The 19,127-nt window shown below is 41.8% G+C and overlaps 1 protein-coding gene and 1 long non-coding RNA gene across 3 annotated transcripts; one reads left to right on the top strand and one right to left on the bottom strand.

The window, feature by feature from the left end:
- The first annotated feature begins 613 nt into the window (after positions 1-613).
- On the top strand, positions 614-13,410 carry pik3c3 (phosphatidylinositol 3-kinase, catalytic subunit type 3). Of its 2 annotated transcripts, XM_086165240.1 has the most exons (26): positions 663-1,040; positions 2,164-2,352; positions 2,679-2,822; positions 2,960-3,089; positions 3,312-3,338; positions 4,422-4,508; positions 4,806-4,901; positions 5,592-5,663; positions 5,886-5,990; positions 6,897-6,989; positions 7,090-7,275; positions 8,269-8,399; positions 8,887-8,968; positions 9,679-9,746; positions 9,823-9,928; positions 10,008-10,124; positions 10,707-10,838; positions 10,986-11,114; positions 11,209-11,278; positions 11,396-11,460; positions 11,541-11,625; positions 11,743-11,817; positions 11,963-12,131; positions 12,435-12,525; positions 12,767-12,892; positions 13,124-13,410. In XM_086165240.1, exons 1-26 carry the CDS (start codon positions 976-978, stop codon positions 13,136-13,138), a joined length of 2,655 nt encoding a protein of 884 aa, XP_086021366.1. In that variant the 5' UTR covers positions 663-975; the 3' UTR covers positions 13,139-13,410. The 2 variants fall into 2 exon arrangements, with proteins under 2 accessions (XP_086021367.1, XP_086021366.1); XM_086165241.1 differs by lacking the exon at positions 3,312-3,338 and having other exon boundaries at positions 614-1,040.
- An 879-nt stretch (positions 13,411-14,289) lies between these two features.
- Positions 14,290-18,565, bottom strand: LOC147223541 (uncharacterized). Its single transcript, XR_015107609.1, has 3 exons — positions 16,573-18,565; positions 14,713-14,805; positions 14,290-14,607 (listed from the first exon to the last, which is right to left on the bottom strand). It is a non-coding gene; the product is annotated as an uncharacterized LOC147223541 (long non-coding RNA).
- Between the last annotated feature and the right edge of the window lie 562 nt (positions 18,566-19,127).

The following is a 19,127-nucleotide window of genomic DNA, read 5'->3' as shown; positions in this document are numbered from 1 at the left end:
AGGAAACTTTTTGTTCAAAAGTTCATGATTGTGTCAGCATAAGGTCACCAGATTGTCATCTTTCATCATTGATTAACACTGAGTTTGCTGTGACTTATAACGTGACCTCTAATCACTTACATCTTTATACATTTATTATTTGTTTGCGAATGAATAACAATAATTTACATTCCTCAGCTGCTGTACAAAAACAGACAAGTTGGGTCAATTTGAAATAAATTATTACTATATTTATAAAGCGATTGCTCTACACTGGAGTGTGTTGTGGCCGAAAATGTATTTATAGTGCCTATCTGATTAAATAAACAACATCTGCATGTTGGGGGGGGGGGGGGATTGGTTTGTTTTGCTTTTCCTTCTTACTATTTTTTTAAACTGTATTTCCAATCTAAATTTTCAAACGCTAGATCCTAATGCATTGAATGGGATGAAAAAGAGTATCTTGCCAAACATTTAAATAAAGGTGTCAGTTTTTCATTTTTTTTTATTATTATGTTGTTGTTTGTTTTTGTCTTAGGTGTAGTGCTTCTTTAAAAAGCATGGGCCAAATCTGTCCTCATTCTGCACTTCCTTTCTTCCGGGTATCAGGCTGCACCAATCACATCGCGACTTCACTATCACGTGACTATCACAGGGTCGCACCATCGACGATCGACTGCTCTCGCCTTACCTGTACATTTCGGTGGCTGCTGTGTTTTTCCGCAACCAAAAAAATCGCTGTATAATGACCGGCGAGACAGCCGATAGAGTAATGTGCCTTCCGTGAATCATATGCGAGTTAAAAGTCTGTGTAAACTCGCGTACAGACTGATAGTTTCCCGGTACGCCTTGCTAGGAGCTTAGACTGGGCTCTGAGGTTTGTTTTGGTGCCGATCGAGGCCTTGTCGCTAACCCAAGTGCAACACAAGCTTCTGGGATTTCATGTAGAAGTTAGAGGGGTTCAAGACAGAATTGAAGCGTTTCTGCCGTCCGAAGATGGACACTGATAAGTTTAACTATGTCTACAGTTGTGATTTGGACATCAACGTTCAACTTAAGATGTAAGTTCTGTTCTGAGTCATGCTTTGTAGGCTAACTAATCTATCTTGTGACTTGACAGGATGTTTATATGTGTGTTGCCATATTTGTCATGTGCTGGTTAATACTGATGTATTGCTGCCACTCAGCTGTAATAAAGCTGTCTTAACTAAAGCAGGACGAGCAGTTACTCGATGAAGATCAGGCTTTTTGAACTGACCTGCTATTTTTTGAGAACTTTAACTACTACCGTAACTATCATAATGGCCAGTTCTTCATCTAATCCCCAATTCCTAAATTCACTCAGCTCCTCAGTCTTAATTTATATTATTTCAGTAAAATTTTTATATTGTAGGTTGGAGAGTAGAGTCAACAAGAAAACCAAATCTTCAATTTTAACTAGACAATTATCTGACTAATCTTTAAATGCATTGTGATCTCAAATTCCATTGAATTACCAGTAAACTGAATCCAGTCAGATGATCAGAAGGGAATGCCTTCTCTTCACTTAATTTTTATCACCAGCGTTGAAGGCTGTGTGTGTCCCAGAAGAGAATCTAATTTCTCGGCACAAAAGTCCCTTTTATCATATATCATATGTGCATGATTGAATTACATGATTGATTTTAGAGCATTAAAATTGACTCATTAGTTAAGCGACCGTGCATCATGGCCTGCCATTACCATCCCACATTTTAGCATTGCGGTGTCTAAATATAAGTAATGGTGAGTATTGTGAGCCTTGTGTTTTTGTATTTAATAAACAAGGAGGGAAAGAGCCAGATATTAGACAATTCTAAAGTTTGGCTATCATTTTATCACAGGAAATCTCAATTATTATTGGCTTAAAATTATTTTTAGTTTCAATATTCTCTTTATGGAATAAATAACAATGGTTTGACAGTTAAAGTGAGTGTTAGAAATTGTAACTGAAAATGGCAGCTCCATTCAAAAGAATAGCGACTGAATTTTTTTTTTTCTAATATGGACACAGAGATAGCGCTGGAAGACGGCAGCCTGTTGCAGCAGCTCAACTGCTACTTGTAACATTTGAATTTCCCCTTGGGGATCGATAAAGCATTCACTCACACACTCACACACACAAACTTGTCTCATCTATTGTCACTTTCCTTTCTTTGGTTTCAGAGGTAGTTTAGAAGGTAAGCGGGAGCAGAAGAGCTACAAAGCGCTGCTGGAAGACCCCATGCTGCGCTTCTCTGGCCTCTACCAGGAAAACTGCTCAGACCTCTACGTCACCTGCCAAGTGTTCGCTGAAGGAAAACCTCTCGCCCTTCCTGTCCGCACTTCATACAAAGCATTCAGCACCCGCTGGAAGTGAGTCTGTAGATGTCTTCTTTGCGTCCACTGTTTGCACAGTCATTTCTAGGGAGGAAAAGGCACATGTTTACAGAAAGTTCACCTTTTTCCAAAAGGTACAGAAAATAAATGTTGATTGAAAGTATTGTTTTTCAATATCTGTCATGAAACCAGCTGAGATTTCCACCTAGAGGTAACATACCTTCTCAAGCCTTATTTTAAATACTATTTTATAAATTAACTCTGAATACCTAATTGGCCTCAAATTTCTCCTGAGAGAACATCCTCTTTTTAATTCATTACAGTTGCCTTTCTCAGAGATTAATGTCCTCTGTCCCCTGCAGCTGGAACGAGTGGCTGCGGCTCCCTGTAAAGTACCCTGACCTTCCCCAGAGCGCCCAGGTTGCTCTCACAGTGTGGGACATCTATGGACCTGGGAGAGCCGTGCCTGTCGGGGGAACCACCGTAACCCTCTTCGGCAAATATGGGTGAGTCCAAAACCTGACGCTTAACTGATTATTTTGCCGGAAAGTGAAACGGCAGGTTTGCATTGAGAAAACAGGGATTTTCTGTAACTATTTTTTTCAGTTTAGTTTTCCAATAACCGCTCTTCTCTTACATCCAGTATGTTTCGGCAAGGGATGCACGACCTCAAGGTTTGGCCTGGCGTGGAGGGGGACGGGAGCGAGTCCACCACCACACCGGGACGCACCAGCAGCAGCCTGACAGAAGACCAGATGGGCCGATTGGCAAAGGTATGAATCAGATCGGAACACAGGGCCAAGAATTAGGGACGGAGAAAAGTGTATTTGGCACATGTTGGGAAAAGAGGGGAAGGTTTTAAGTGTGCCTGAATGATCACAAGTCCAGAGTTGAGAAGGAGAGGATGAAGAGTGAAGGAAAAATAAAATGTACATTGGAAAAAAAGAGCACAGTCCTCTCGTAGGAAACCCTGTCTAAACCATCATCTGTTCCAGGGCCCTGACCTGGAGGTACTCAGTGATGTGAGTACAAGTAGGGCAGTTAGTGTTGGAAATGCTGGATGTGTGTGTTTGCTTCATGTTTGTTTGTGTGTGTGTGTGCGTGTGTGAGTAAGGCCTTGGGAAAAATGTATTTGGAAATAAATGCAGAGTATTTTGCGATTTACTCGGACTGTTGGTGAAGAAAAACCTACAGTGGACATTTCAAAAAGAGACAGTTATCAGGACATTTCCAATAAATGGATTCTTGAACAATTTGCATTTGATATTTACTGGACTTCCAACGTCTGGTAAATATCCAGTCAGTTGCATTTACAAATACATTTAAACTCTGGGTTTAGAGTGAATACCTATTCTCTGATGTATGACCACGGTGTATGACACCAAATAATGTTTCTATTTTTCCATTAGATGTATTTTACCTCTTTGTGTGTGTGTATGTGTGTGGGTGTGGGTGTGTGTGTGTGCGTGCATGAACCTTTAGTATGCAGCCAGTAGGAAATGTTGAAGAAAATCCATCTTATTTGGATGTAAGAGGGGGAAATTTACCATCAGCAATAATCCTATTTGAGGAAGTTTTTTAATTGCTAACACTGGAAATTTTACAAAGCATAGGCTCTGAAACGAGGAATCACAAATTAAAAAATGAATTGTGTACATATATATATAGAGAGAGATAGATATATACCTGGCATTGGCCAGAAATCAATACAGAAAATACACAACAATATTAAATGAATGTAGATTCAAGTGTATAAAAACATCAGACTTGTTGAAGTTATTGTCAGGAAAGCTTCAGAACCCCCTGTTTTCAAGAGAGATTGCTGATTGAAATGGCTGAGTTGTGGGCTTCTGTTCATGGCCAGTGTGCACTGACATTCCTGACACGCACCCACGTGCACGTACACACACACAGACACACACAAACAGACATACACACTCTAATAATGTGATTGGCTGCTGAGAGTAGGGCCAGGCCTGCTGGATTGGCTACTGGCACTAATTTTGCATGTGATTGATCAAGACCTTTGAACGCCAGCTTCCTGTTTGTCTCATCTACCCCGCCCTGTTTCTTCTAACCCCATCTACCCCTCCGACCCCGTCCAGCTGACCAAGGCCCATCGGCAGGGCCACATGGTGAAGGTGGACTGGCTAGACCGCCTGACTTTCAGAGAAATCGAGATGATCAATGAGGTACGTTTGTTCGTTCAAAAAATTATTTTGCTTGAGTTTTGCTAGGCACGGTGTTAGACTGCTGCTCGGATGATCATCTGGATTTGTTTCTTCACTGAAGAAAAACAACGTATCCAGCCATAATAGGAAAATTAAGAAACAGACAATAATTCAACTGCTATTCTCACTTGTGCTTGTACTGTAGTAGAAATTCAGTACTTTATGCAGCTTGGAATTTAGCAAAATCAACTGTTGGTAATCAAGTTATATCAGGTGTTGTTGTTGACTTGGGAATTGTCAATGTGTTTGATTCTGCAGAGTGAGAAACGCAGCTCTAACTTCATGTACCTCATGGTGGAGTTTCCCCGCGTCAAAACCAATGAGAAGGAATACAGCATTGTCTATTATGAAAAGGTATTGGATTTTTTTTATTGGATCAATATCATTAATGCTGTAGGTATGACCTCTAGTCTACGAGTGTTATGGTTCAGCGCTTCCGGTTACAATGAGGACTCATGAAAAGACTTAAGAACAGCCACGTTTGGATTTACGAGTTTAAACCCCCAAAAAACAAGCAAAATGGTGCAAAAACATAAACTTTGTATGATGCCAAGCTAAACTTAGCGGGGGGGAAGAGGATCCCGAACCAATACACCAAACATTAGACCAGAATCTACAGGTTCCAGCGGTCACTCCTATCTTCCTGCTTGGCTGATTCACCTCAGGTCAGACCAACAAATAGGTTAAGTCAAAGCCTAGCAAGAAGGATTCTTAGGTGATCAAGTCAGCGGGACCAGCTGCTCGGACCCTCACACCCACGTTGCGCGATGGCGTTCGACCTCGCTCCGCTAACATCACCACAGGGAACTTCATGTTTACAAACGTCCATTTCGGAAAAGCAAGACCTCGCCTTTTGTGTTGGGATTTGTCGGCGCTTTGTTTTTCCCCATTGCACTGAACTCTCAGCGAAGCGCGACCGGACCTCTGCATACCGTCATCCCACCCCTCCAAACCCCCCCCACCATAAAGTGGACAGCTGTCAGGAAGGTAACGTTGGAAACTGTGTCCTCTGATTGTTGTGTTTTACTTGGAACCTCGCTTCAGGACGGGGATGAGTCATCGCCTCTTCTCACCAGCTGTGACATTGTCAAAGTTCCTGATCCGCAGATGGGAATGGTGAGAGGACACACACACACACACACACACACACACACACACACACACACACGGTAGGAAATTCCTTATTCACGGATTAGCTGCTCATTAATGAAACTCCAAAGAAACTAATTAGAATTTCGCAACATTGGAATTTCCTTGTCTTTGACCTCTGCTCTGAACTCATTGACATCAGATGATTAATTCCGAACATACAGATGGTTTCCTTCTATTTCCTCACAGGAAAACCTCGTTGAAAGCAAACATCACAAATTGGCCCGAAGCCTCCGCAGCGGGCCGTCGGATCACGACCTGAAGCCCAACGCCGCCACACGCGACCAGCTCAACGTAAGTAACTGGCAGGGAGATTTTCTAATATATGGGAGAATGTTTGTGTAAATCTCTCTCGGCTGTTCTCCCTCTTCCACATCTTTCCGCGAGAGGAACTGAGGGATAGACGTGCACCGTGAATCATGTCGGACATATTGCCACGCTTACCAGGTTGAGCGTTGTTTTCCTTGCGACCTCAGACGTCACTCTCTTTCCTTTTGGAATTAGGAATCTTTGCCTGTGCAAGAAAATTCAGACGATAGGCTCTTCCATGTAATTAAAACTTTGTATGTAAGAGAAAGAAAAAAGAAAATCTGAATGGTGTTATTTTTTCCCCTATCAAAACCTCCGTGCCGGTGACAAACAATGGACATCCCGTTGTCATTAATGTGATTTTTTAATACCCTTCACTTGGACAACATTTTAAAATAAAAGATAAATTGAAAAAAAGCAAAAAAAAAAACAATGCTTGTATGTTGTAGTTTGTGAAACCCTATCAATCACAGACTCATTTAGTTACTTTGCACTTCCAAACACTTTTCAAGTCGCTATTATCAATTTGAATAAATCCTAAACTGATTGGAAATCAATTTACGTTCCATTATAGCTGGAACAGCAGATAAAAATATCCCGGAGATGGACAAGACGTTTCAGCACACAGATAAAGCAGCCATTCATCGAAAGCACATAGAGTACATTCCAGAGATTCCCCTTTTTTTATTCATGAAAGTCGAGTGGACATGTTCGGTTAAGTTGTATGTATATAAAACAATAAAATAAAATTAAAAAAAAAAAAAGCATCAGATGGCATTTTGCAGAAAGCGCTCCTCTCACTCCTTATGAGTTTATCATCACGTCCGCCGCTACGGTTAGCTTCGATTGCCAAGATGGATTTGATCTATATGTGTATTTCCGCATCGACAGATCATTGTGAGCTACCCTCCAACCAAGCAGCTCAGCTCAGAGGAACAGGACCTGGTGTGGAAGTTCAGATATTACCTGACCACGCAAGAAAAGGTGTGTGTGTTTTTTTTTTTTGTGTGTCATATTTTTTTCCCTGGACATTTTCCTTCTTGTGCTTTTTACCTGTATCGATCTCATCCTCGTCTCCCCACAGGCGCTGACAAAGTTCCTCAAGTGCGTCAACTGGGATCTGCCCCAGGAGGCCAAGCAGGCTCTGGAGCTCCTGGGGAAGTGGAGACCCATGGATGTGGAGGACTCCCTGGAGCTGCTGTCCTCGCAGTTCACCAACCCCACAGTCAGACGCTACGCCGTGGCGCGTCTGCAGCAGGCCGATGACGAGGTACGGACCCGCAGGGAGGTCGAGAGGGGCTGCGAAGCGGAGCAGGCAGAAACGCTGCTTCAGCTCCTCTGTGACTCAAATACTGGCAAGGCTCGCTTTGTACACTCACTTGATTATGGAGAAGAGAAATACTGTAAAAGAAAGTAGTGAGAACCACACAATAATGGTTAAAAATGACAAAGCAGTCTTGTACTATGGAAAGAATGATCTACCAACATCGAGTAACCGAATATGTTTGCGCAAGTAAATGGAAGAAGTGGATGATTTATGACATAATGGAAAGTTCTTATGGAATATCCAATGTTATGGAAGTTTACATTCCCCTCTCTGTTGATACACTGTGTTTGCATTGAATCTCGTTCTCTTCTGCTGAGGCAGCAACTTTCAGCTGGCGTGACAAGAAAAATTCTTAACTTTAAAATGAAAACACAAGATGAACAATCAGCGTACATTTGGGGTGACAGATTCTTGGTTTTAGGCTTCATTTATACAGTAAAACAAGTTGCCACAAGTTGCATGACCTAAACAGTAGTTCTTATAAAGGGGGGAATTTCAGTAATATTTATTTCTCCAGCCACACATCTGATTTTAAGAGGTAAAGAAAGCCAACATTTTCATTTTGTCATATTATTTACTCCAGTAATTGAGTCACGTATTAACTACATTTGAATCTCTGTATCACACTTTGTATTGCCTTCACACTGACCCTATTGTTAATATCAACTAAGCTTATCCAGCTGAGTTGTAAACAACCGCAGCCTCGCTCAGAATTCTTTGCAGACACGCATCAATGAGTTGACGAATGAAATGTCCACCTTGCCCGTCGTTTTTGAATCCTACGACCGTGATCTCTGTTGCAAAGTGTTTTCGCCGCGGACCTTATACCCCAAACCGGACACGTGGAAACGGCACAATCAGACTTCTGTAGCGCTAAACCAGATTAGAACTTTGCCAGTCGCTTTTACCTCAATCCCTCCTCTCTATCGCTCGCAGGATCTGTTGATGTATCTCCTGCAACTGGTCCAAGCGCTCAAGTACGAAAACTTCAGCGATATTCAGGGAGGCCTGGAGCCAGGCAGCAAGAGAGACAGCCAGGGACTTTCAGATGACTCGGCACTGGACAGGTCGGCACTTGGATGTTATAGCATCTACTCTGGCTACGGATCATAAAAAGTCAACACTACTGGCCACGCTAATAGAGACATTGAAGTTCCCTTCTTGCCAGTTGCTAAAAATGTTTAAAAATGACACATTTGTTCTGCCTCCAGCTATTCTTTTTTCTTCTATGTTGTTTTTTGCCGCTTGGATCTAAATTTATCTCAGAAGCTCACTGGTGAGGAAAGCAGTTGCTGCTGTGCACTTTGTGATTATTTTTCTTTCGGAGACTGAAATGAACTCACTGGCTATTAGGATTTTATTGGAATAACTTTCTGCGCATCGGTGGCCAGACTTGCAGGCTGTGCGCTGGATGCGGCCCTCCCGCAGCTCTGCAACTGTGCTGACCTAAAAATTAATGATGCTTGCAGAATTTTTAGACCAATGTGCTCTTTCTATGCAGACCTCAACATCGGTATGAGCCGTCACCATCACCTCTTGTGTCTGTTTGAGTAGTTCCCAGATGCTGGCTGGTACATCTGGACCCTCTGCTGCCACACAGAAAGGCAAGGAAGGAGCCGACAGCGAGAATCTAGAGGTAAGAGGCAGAAGTAAAACTTAAAGGAACTAAGACAACAGTGAGATCATCCTTCGTCAGTATATTTCTTTACCAGTAGCATTTCAAAAAATGGGAAACCATCTGCCTTTCAAATAATAGTCAAGCTGGACAGCATGGAAATATCATGAAACAGATATAACAATGTCCCAAGGCCTGTTTTATAATATCAACTATCATAAAATCTACTCAGGTATCAAAAAGAAAAAAATCTGCCTAGCAAATGACAGAACAAGAAAATGAACTTAGTGTGCATCTTTTGATGCGGTCAGATTTGATGTTAATGCCTGTGAATGGCACCGGCATGCATCGTTCAATTAAAGGGCAAATAGATATTTAACTGGTCTTGTTTTTATCATCCGCCTAATACTCTCCCAGATTTTAGGCAAAATGATCACACAGTAGTCACCCAAAAATCAGCGTGGAGACATAAACCATATATAAATTTCCTGTTCAAAAAAGATGCACCATTTAGTAACGCAGTATGGGGGATTTTATTTTATATTTGTTTAACTTGGGATTTTATTGATGATAATCCTTTCGTGAGTGAAACACACTATCGCCATCATCAGAAGTAATTCTAACTGTTGCACCAGCTGCTTCTGACATTCCCCCTATATTCAAAGATAAAGCATGAAAACATCATACGTGTCCTTTAAAAGTAACCTTACTGTGTCCTTATCTATTTGCAGCAGGACCTGTGCACGTTTCTCATCTCACGTGCCTGTAAGAACTCCACTCTCGCCAACTACTTGTACTGGTGGGTTCAGCTTTCACAGCTTTTGTCACGGTTTTTGTGAAGTCCTTTGTCCGCGAAAGCCGCTCGTCTTCCTCAGGTATGTGATAGTGGAGTGTGAAGATCAGGACACCCAGCAGAGAGACCCCAAGACCCACGAGATGTACCTGAACGTGATGAGGAGGTTCAGCCAGGCGTTACTGAGGGTTAGCGCTTCGTCACCGACTGTTTTTCCTGCCTGTTTCTGGGTTGCAGTACACACACACGTTTTGTTCTTGCTTCCAGGGTGATAAGAGTGTGAGGGTGATGCGCTCGCTGCTGGCTTCCCAGCAGACCTTCGTAGACAAACTGGTGCAGCTGATGAAAGCCGTGCAAAGGGAGAGTGGAAACCGCAAAAAAAAGGTATCAGAATATACAAAAATATTTGGGGAAAATTTTTCTGTAGCTAATTTAGTTAATTCTGTAGCTAATTTATCTTAAGAAAACCCCAAAAGTGTGATGCGGGAGTTTTAATCTTCTTTTTTCCATTCTCTAACTATTTATCACCTTATTTTAGCTGATCATTTTAAAAATTGTGTAAAATTCTCATGGGTTGATTAAAATTTGCTTTAAAAAAAAAAATTATGAAAAATTTCTCTAATATCAGCAAGAATTTTAATTTAGCAAGAGATGGCATAGAAATCAGAACAAAATGGTTGAAAAAACATCTAAAACCTACCTGAAGATATAGCAACTAACAACATTTTCAAAAATCAAGATTTTTTTTTCAAAAGGTCAAATCAGTGACCCAGAGACCAGTTTACGATTTAAAATGGTTTCATTTTAAATTGAAAAAATTTAAAGAAGTTCAACTAAATGAAAAATTCAATTAATTTCCAGAACCCCTCAGTACAACATGACCGAAGAGAGAGGAAAAAAAACGGAAAAAAAAACAAAACTTATCTCTGGTGCCGTGGCGTGGTGTTAAATGCAGTGTGTCTGCAGACGGAGCGGCTGCAAACTCTGCTGGCGGACAACGAGAAGGTGAACCTGTCGGAGATGGAGCCCATTCCTCTTCCACTGGAACCCCAGATCCGGATCAGAGGCATCGTCCCTGAGACGGCGACGCTGTTCAAGGTACAGCGACTTCACTGTCATCCATGCCAAAAGACGGCAGAGCACTTTTTTTTTTTTTACAACCTGAAGAAACCAGCTAGTGGTTTTGTAGATTATTCACAAAGATAAACATTCAAATAGTGAGATTTTTCCCACCTCTGCTGTCAGAGCGCATTGATGCCGGCCAAGCTGCTCTTCAAAGCAGAGGACGGGGCCACGTACCCGGTCATCTTCAAACACGGAGACGACCTGAGACAAGACCAGCTCATCCTTCAGATCATCTCACTCATGGACAAAGTAGGAACGCTCTTGTGTTTTCACAATCACAGCGGGGGCAAGAAGAAGGTGTGTTTGCCTGTCCCAATTTTTAAGGTAGCTTGTTGGCTTTTAGCTGCTGAGGAAAGAGAACCTGGACTTGAAGTTGACACCCTATAAGGTCCTGGCCACCAGCACCAAACACGGTAAGAACCGCTGCTGTTTTTTTTTTTTTGTAGAAGTAGCAGTGGAAACAGTAAAAATGAAAACAGCATTTGCTCATTTAGCGACTAGTGTAACGGGCGTCTCCTACACCGTTCCAGGTTTCATGCAGTTCGTGCAGTCGGTCCCCGTGGCAGAAGTTTTAGCTACCGAAGGAAACATCCAGGTCAGCAGAGAGCAGAGCTTTCTCTCAGAACAACTCGATGACAAAGGACAGTCTTTTAAACTTTCCTCCGCTCTTGACAGAGCTTCTTCAGGAAACACGCGCCGAGTGAAAAAGGCCCGTACGGAATCAGCTCGGAGGTGATGGACACCTACGTCAAGAGCTGCGGTGAGTCTGTTTGAAAGTGTTTTTTTTTTGTGGGGGGATTTCTCAGGTTTGGTCCAGCAGCGGGACACAGCAGTTGACCCCAGTGGTCAAGGCTTATTTCTCTTACTCTCTTTTCAGCCGGTTACTGCGTTATCACCTACATCCTGGGGGTGGGAGACAGACACCTGGACAATCTGTTACTGACCAAGACCGGTGAGGCCATTTTTCTTCTTTTTTTTTTAAGATACTTCTGAATACAGACGGTGAAACGTTTTAGCAGAATTCCGGATTCCACTAAATTATTATATGATGACCGAGATAAAATTCTAAAATGAAGTGATCCCCTCTCTCCCTTCAGGGAAACTCTTCCATATCGACTTTGGTTACATCCTTGGCCGAGATCCGAAACCTCTGCCGCCGCCTATGAAGCTGAGTAAAGAAATGGTGGAGGGGATGGGAGGCATGCAGAGCGAACAGTACCAGGAATTCAGGAAACAATGCTACACCGCCTTCCTGCACCTCAGGAGGTAGGAGACCAACACACACACACACACACACACACACACACACACACACATGAACCTGGAAACATTTCAGCGTTCATGATGCAACTTAAATCAATGGTGATTTTCTCACTCCAAACATTATAGAATGTTTAGAAAACACTTTGCACTCCGGATACTGCAAAAAATAACTAAAAAGATGATTCTGGGGAAAAAAAAAAAGGTTTCGCTATTGTTGTAAGTTTTTTTTCTCAGATTATGAGAAATTATGTTTTGTAGGAATCGGAAACAAACTGGAAGTTCACTTCTTCCTGTCTCTTCCTGCAGGTACTCCAACCTGATCCTCAATCTGTTCTCTCTCATGGTGGATGCCAATATTCCCGACATCGCCCTGGAGCCTGACAAGACTGTTAAGAAGGTGAGATCTTCCTCCTTCCTGATGAATCACACTACTCTGAATTTATCAGTGCAGAATTGATATCCTATAGTTAAATCATTGATTTGCTCACTTCAGGTCATTCACGTTTATCTATATATTGCAGGATTCCAGAAATGTTCAAATCTCACTTCCGCTCTTTGCTGTCAGTCATTCAGTTAACTGGCCATAATGATATCTCTCATCCGTATTAAATATAAAATGAGTGATATTTGACCTTCAGGTGCAGGACAAGTTCAGACTGGACCTCTCCGATGAGGAGGCCGTCCACTACATGCAGAGTCTGATCGACGAGAGCGTGGGTGCTCTGTTCGCCGCCGTGGTCGAGCAGATACACAAATTCGCTCAGGTAGGTTAACTCAGACATGCGCAAGAGCGTTTTTAAACTCATCTGATCTCTCTGGATACATTTGTACCATTTTTTTTTCCCTCCAAAACTACAATAATCAGTGTTTTTCTTTTCAATACAAGAAAAACAGATTTCAGAAGTAAGGTCAGCTCACAATTAAAACTTGCAGCGTCAGATCTGGATAGAACAAAACCCTCAAGTTCAATTGAAACCGTCGCTGTGTCTCCTCAGTATTGGCGTAGATGAGCAGCCCGCGGAGGAAACGAGGCTGAACTGTAACGACAGACGCACAAAAGCCTCTGGAGCAGGCGAAGATGGTCCGGCTCCGACCCGCCTGACGCCACGTCTGAACAAGAGGACAGGATCCCAGCGACACTGTTAAAAAGGCCAAGAATGCACTGCCAACCTTTAACTGCAAGATGGATTAGTGAGGCCGTCTTTGTTTGCTCTGTATATATCATGTAAACTAATTATTGATTGAGTCAAAAGTATGGCCAAATAAAAGACTATTGATACAAGAGGGGTTTTTTTTTTATTGGTTTTTAATGAATTTGGATTTTTTTTTTTCTCCCTCAAAACTGCTGCTAAGTACAGCTTATGCTTTGCCAGGAGGTTCATAACTGAGAAAGTCATAAAGTAACTTCAGTTTGAATGGCACGGATATTAACCTCTTCGGCTGTGACTTTTCTATTTAGGCAGGACATAAAGTTTAAGATTTTAATGAAATGGTATGATTTACTTATTGATAGTAAATGGATGCTTTTTCAGCTTATTTAAGAAATTGATATTGGAAAAAAAACATTCAATATAAATTAAATCCAAATTGTTACACAATCTCCCTCAACAGTCTTATTGGAAATTAACAGTGATGAATGTAGCAATAACAAGGTTGGTAAATAATTTGGGAAAAAACAGTTCCATTATGGGAAATTGGACCATCGAAGTTGCCATAACACGAGTTGTAACTTTAAAAAGTCTTAATTGTGGTTGCTTGAAAATATGCAATTTTCATTTCACAAAGTTCATAAAAACTGGATTTAGGTGTTCAGAATCCGATCACCAATGTGAAATACTGACAAAAAGAAAACTCCACTTTAGTCTTTATCTCCTTCCCGTGAGCATGAAAAATGGCCAAAAGCAGAAAAACTTTGACGGCATCGAACAAAAACATGGCCCAAAGGAGAGTTTTTAAAAATAGAAGTAATACATACTTCTCTTCCTGAAGCTGAAAAGAATAGCGGCTCCCTTTGTGTAGTCAGGTGCTCTCTGGCACCGGCCAACTTGGCTTCATATATCATCTCTGCACAATGATCTTATTAATAAAAACCCCTTCAACTGGCTCCTGTGCAGAGCTTTGGATGACCCCCCCCCCCTCTCCCCGAGACCCCTGTGGGATCTGGACAAGGTAGACGGGGAAACAAACAAGGTTGGACGGCCAAACCCCCAAGGCTCCCCAATGTTGCGTAAAGAATGCAACACCAGCAAAACAGAAAGCAAGATGTCAAGATGTTCCCGGTTTTCACGCAGGATGAGGTTTCCGTCACGGCTAAGAGGCAGCAAACTCTGTGTCAGAAACATTTCAGAGCATTTGTTATCACTCGGGGAAGAAACAGCATGGAGGGGCCGCAGGCTGCACGTGGATTCCTCGCTTGTGAAGCCTTTGGTTTGGATCCGCCTGTCAAGCGGCAGTGGACCTCAGCGGAGAAGAACCGCAGCTGAAATTAGAATCACTTCACGTAAAAAGAGCCCCCCTTTTTTTGGACCCATCAGTTGAACCCCCCCCTCCATCATCATCATCATCAGCGGCAATTCTGACTCACCAGTCAATTCTGGTCCCATGCACGCTGTCCTCTGGATCATATCAGGCCCGCCAGCGCGTTGGAGCCAGAGAAATGTGCTTTCGGGTTAAAAATCTGCCAGTTTCAATCACATGATGATGGAGAAGCAGGATGAGATGTCAGACTACATTGGTGGGATGAGGGAAGGGACAAATGTGTCAATTCGGGGTCGAATAATAATAGATAGCAAAGCAATACGCGCAATTCCAAATTTCAAGAGGAATCAAGATCAACAGTGGAATCGCGCATTGTTTGAGGTCCCCAGTCTGAACCATCGTTGCGAAAACCATCGTTTGGTTCGTTATGAGAATGATTTTTATGATCAAGAGCGCGGCTTCTGAACTTAATAAATGGAAAATCACGTGTTAAGTAATCAGATCGATATTCATTTTATTTGTCCCACTCGGTTATTTACATCAAACAACAAACGGACATTGTAATTTTCCCTGACATGTCACACAAGTGTGATTTAGACATTCCTTATTCCGTAAATTTGCTTTCAGAATAACTAGAACATTCATCGGTGCAATTATTTTGTACAGTTTGTCCGATCGCAATGCTTCAAATCGTCAAAAACGGGTTTCATGACACTAACTTATACTATGACCGGGATTAATCACAGACTGAAAGTATTGATAGCTTCTATAAACTATATCTTTGGATTTTTAACATCGTGCAGCTTGAATCTTTTGTCATGTGACCCTTTGTTTGCTCTGAGTCATCCTGGTCTTCACTGGAGACACATGATGTTTTTCTTTCTGGGTTAGTACAAACTGTTTATTAAGATTTCAGTCGTTGGACCGGTCTTCTCAGAAACCAAGTGTTTTCGAAACCCAAGCTTAAATATTTTGTTGAACTTCTTGGGAGGCTGAAAATAAAATGATCATTGTTGCAGAGGATTGTTAGCGAGCTATTTATAGAGCCTTATCAATATATCGGTCAATTGTATTACTAATATCTGTCTCCCGCAGATATAGTGGTTTTTATTCTACAGATTAATCATTTTACTTTTTCCATACGTTTCCAGAATCCAACCTGTGTTATTGTCAAAGCAACAAAGATGCCTGACATCATTTGACACTGAAATGTTGATGTTGACAAACAAACTTATTTTGTTTGTTGAATATAACGTCTTTAACATCTTTTTGACATTTGAGGGACATCTTATTATGCCTTACGTCAGTAAACAATGCTCATTATTGTCCGTGAATGTGTTTGGCGCCTTCTCTCTCTCTCTTGCAGCACGAGTGTGTTGCAGGCTTGTTCAAAATGCTGCTCGTGCTCAGTGGACTGTGTTACGGAAGTGTTGCAGAAAATGTCAGGCGCTTTTTGTAAATTGTTGTCGCTTTTGACCTTATTAGTCCGTGATTACGTTGTAATATACACTTTAGAGTGAGAACAATTGTAATAAGCCTGACACGGTTGGTTAAGTTGTGTACTTTATGTGTCAGTCAATGCTAACTCCCAGTAGATTAACGACTTGTGCCACGTAAATGAGTTAAGGTTGAGCTAACAGGGTTTATGAGAATGCTAACACACATACATTTCATACAGTTTCAGTTTTACACATTTATACAAGGCGTGGATATTAAATAAAACAAGAAAAGGAGACATGTGATCTTTGAAACCTGCAGCACGCGTGTTAGCTTGCTTTCTAGCCTGCTAAAGCACACTTGATACTAGGCCTGTTAACTCCAGGTATAGCTAGTTTTAAGACTATCCTGTTGCTGAGTGATAAATATTAGCCAGTCTATCATTATTTCAACTTTTTCAACTTCCAAAACTGTCTAAACCCTGATCCCATTCTTTACGGATTGTTTTGTGTTTATTGGCCTCACGTACTGTTTTCACTTGTCCCCTCATGTTTGCACATGGGAGTGAGATGCTGATAGCGGAGTCCAGGCCTCACGCCCGCTCTCTCCCCTGCTGCTGTCCCAGTACACTGCACTTGAGACATGCTGGAGATGGTTGCTGCTGTGTTTGTCCCCCAAGGTCAAGGTCAAATCCTGGCTGGAGGGGATGCTGGAGGAGGGATACGTGGGGACGTAGTCGTCAGTGAACTCCAGATGGATGTCAGAAGTGTTGACAGGGATTGGAGAGAGGGGAACCGAAGAGATCGGATCACCAACGGAAGCCTGAAACGGATAAACAAGGGGTGGTGGTGAAATATACTGCTCAAAAAAATAAAGGGAACACTTGAACAACACAATGTAACTCCAAGTCAATCACACTTCTGTGAAATCATAGTGTCCACTCAGGAAGCAACACAGATTCATTTTGACTTGTTTTAAGGACATTACATCAAAGTTGGATCAGCCTGGAGTTTGTTTTTACACTTTAATGTTGAGTGTGATTCTTATCCAGACCTCCATGGGTTGATACAATTGATTTCCATTGATCATTTTTGTGTGATTTTGTTGTCAGCACATTCAACTGTGTAAAGAGCAAAGTATTTCATAAGAATATTTCATTCATTTAGATCTAGAATGTGTTTTTTAAGTGTTCCCTTTATTTTTTTGAGCAGTGTATATTTGCACGGTTGCACTGGACAGGGTTGACTTTTAATTGCGGGTGCATTTTGTTCTGGATTGCGGGAAGCAACAAACTCGTGCTTAGCGAAGCCGCTTTCACATTTCACACAAACATCAGGTGAATACAAGGCTTGCGGAGTCAGTTGAGAGGAACCGATGGCGGACTCTGAGATGGGGTTATAGTTCGAGTGGTTTCAACGGATGAAGGAGCGAATCTATGGATAGTCCGAGAGGCTTTTATGGGAATTCGTATCTTATTTGGGTCTGCGAGTTTTTACATCGTCTAATAACAACCGTCACACAAGAGCGATGAGGTGCACTGCTCTACCTCCGAGGTTTCTTTACACAGTCTCACTTCCCTCCTTTCAGTCTATCCCACAGGGAGGCTTTTCAATATCAAATTTGCTGCTTATCTTTTTTTTACCCATTTCTTTTTTACGCTCCGCTCAGTTTCGTCACATCCCGCTTTCCGTTCTTTCATTGCCTTCACATTGCTTTTATACCGCACTGTCTCAGAGTGCACTGTATTTTTTTTGTAATGCACCAATATCATGTTTCACACGGATGAAAATATGAGTCGTATTTTAATCATTCTAAAAGGTTATGAAATTGAAACTGCCCTGGAAATTGAATGTGAAGACCAAAAAAAAAGGCAGAGAAAGGACAAGTCAGGGCACATTTTTTATGGGCCTGCTCAGCATCTCTGGTCAGACGACACGCTCAGCGCGTAATCTTACCTGTATGACCCAGATCCTCATACATGCTTTGTACCATCTGTTCAATACAAACAAACATACCCTCATCCATTTTTGGCAATCTGAGAAGACCAAACTCACAACTCTTGCTTTATGCAGGGCAGCGTTTTACGATAAAAAACAGGCAACCCATGATAAAAATCAAAATCCCCTCCAGAACTGCAGGCAGATGTCTATCTTCGGTTATATTCCTCAAAATCAAATCTAGCACAACATAGTTATTTGTAAATACCGGACGCTGGTAAAACTTTCTTTCAACTGAATTTCTCAGAAATTTGTTTTACACTTGACAAAATGTAGTTTGCGTTTTGAGTCTGTCAGTGTCGTAAATGTCTGAGCGGTTAAAAACCGCACTGCCCATCTATGTTAATATAATCAGGAGTGCTTAGATAAACATAAAACAATATGATAAATATATTCAGAGCGATTGAGCCCGTCGTAAACGGTTACTGTGGTCCAAGGGTCGATGGGTTCGGAGATGGGGAAGCAGCCCCCTGCAGAGCACCGCCTGTTGGCAGCACAGCGGAAGTGCATGTTGACCGGCAGCAGCTCTTCTTCTTCTTCCAAACAGAGTGACAGACGGAGAGCTGAAGGCTGACGGGACAGAAATGAGACGGTAAAACAGTTACTGATCTCAAACCCAAACACCACATCAGCATGGAACTGCCTGCACTGTGTTACAGGCCCTGCAGCACAATAACTACAAAACTGAAGTATCTATTGGCAACGGACATGAATATTCTTGCACACATAGTGGTGATAGATTATGAACACAACAGAGTTAATTCTTTGTTGTTTTTCTGCCAATTCACCTCTAAGGGCCTTAAAACTCAAAGTAAAGCTCCCTTTATTAATTTCAAATCAATCAATACTCATAGTAGTTTTCATTTATTTCACATCAGGTTATTTGGCCTCACCAATCTGACATATTTTCTGATGTGAGCTCATCTTGTGTAGTTAGTACATATATTTGGAATTAACTTCCCTAATTAGATTCATGGATTTCAGTGCTGGTCACAGAAACTCCATTTCACACTTTTCCAGTCAAATTAATTTGACAAAAAATTCAATTAACCAAGTATCTGCATTTTTGAACACTAATCTTATTAGA

The sequence above is a fragment of the Fistularia commersonii genome, chromosome 19, assembly GCF_037954325.1.
Source record: "Fistularia commersonii isolate RoL2024-O1a breed Wild chromosome 19, RoL_Fcom_v1.0, whole genome shotgun sequence".
Classification (NCBI taxonomy): Eukaryota; Metazoa; Chordata; class Actinopteri; order Syngnathiformes; family Fistulariidae; genus Fistularia; species Fistularia commersonii.
This window is presented reverse-complemented; position numbering and strand designations above follow the sequence as displayed.

Coding starts and splice junctions, on each gene's coding strand:
- pik3c3 (XM_086165240.1), top strand. CDS start 976: ATGGACACTGATAAGTTTAACTATGTCTACAGTTGTGATTTGGACATC. Junction 5,991..6,896: donor CCACACGCGACCAGCTCAAC/GTAAGTAACTGG, acceptor CCGCATCGACAG/ATCATTGTGAGCTACCCTCC. Junction 10,125..10,706: donor GTGGAAACCGCAAAAAAAAG/GTATCAGAATAT, acceptor GTGTGTCTGCAG/ACGGAGCGGCTGCAAACTCT.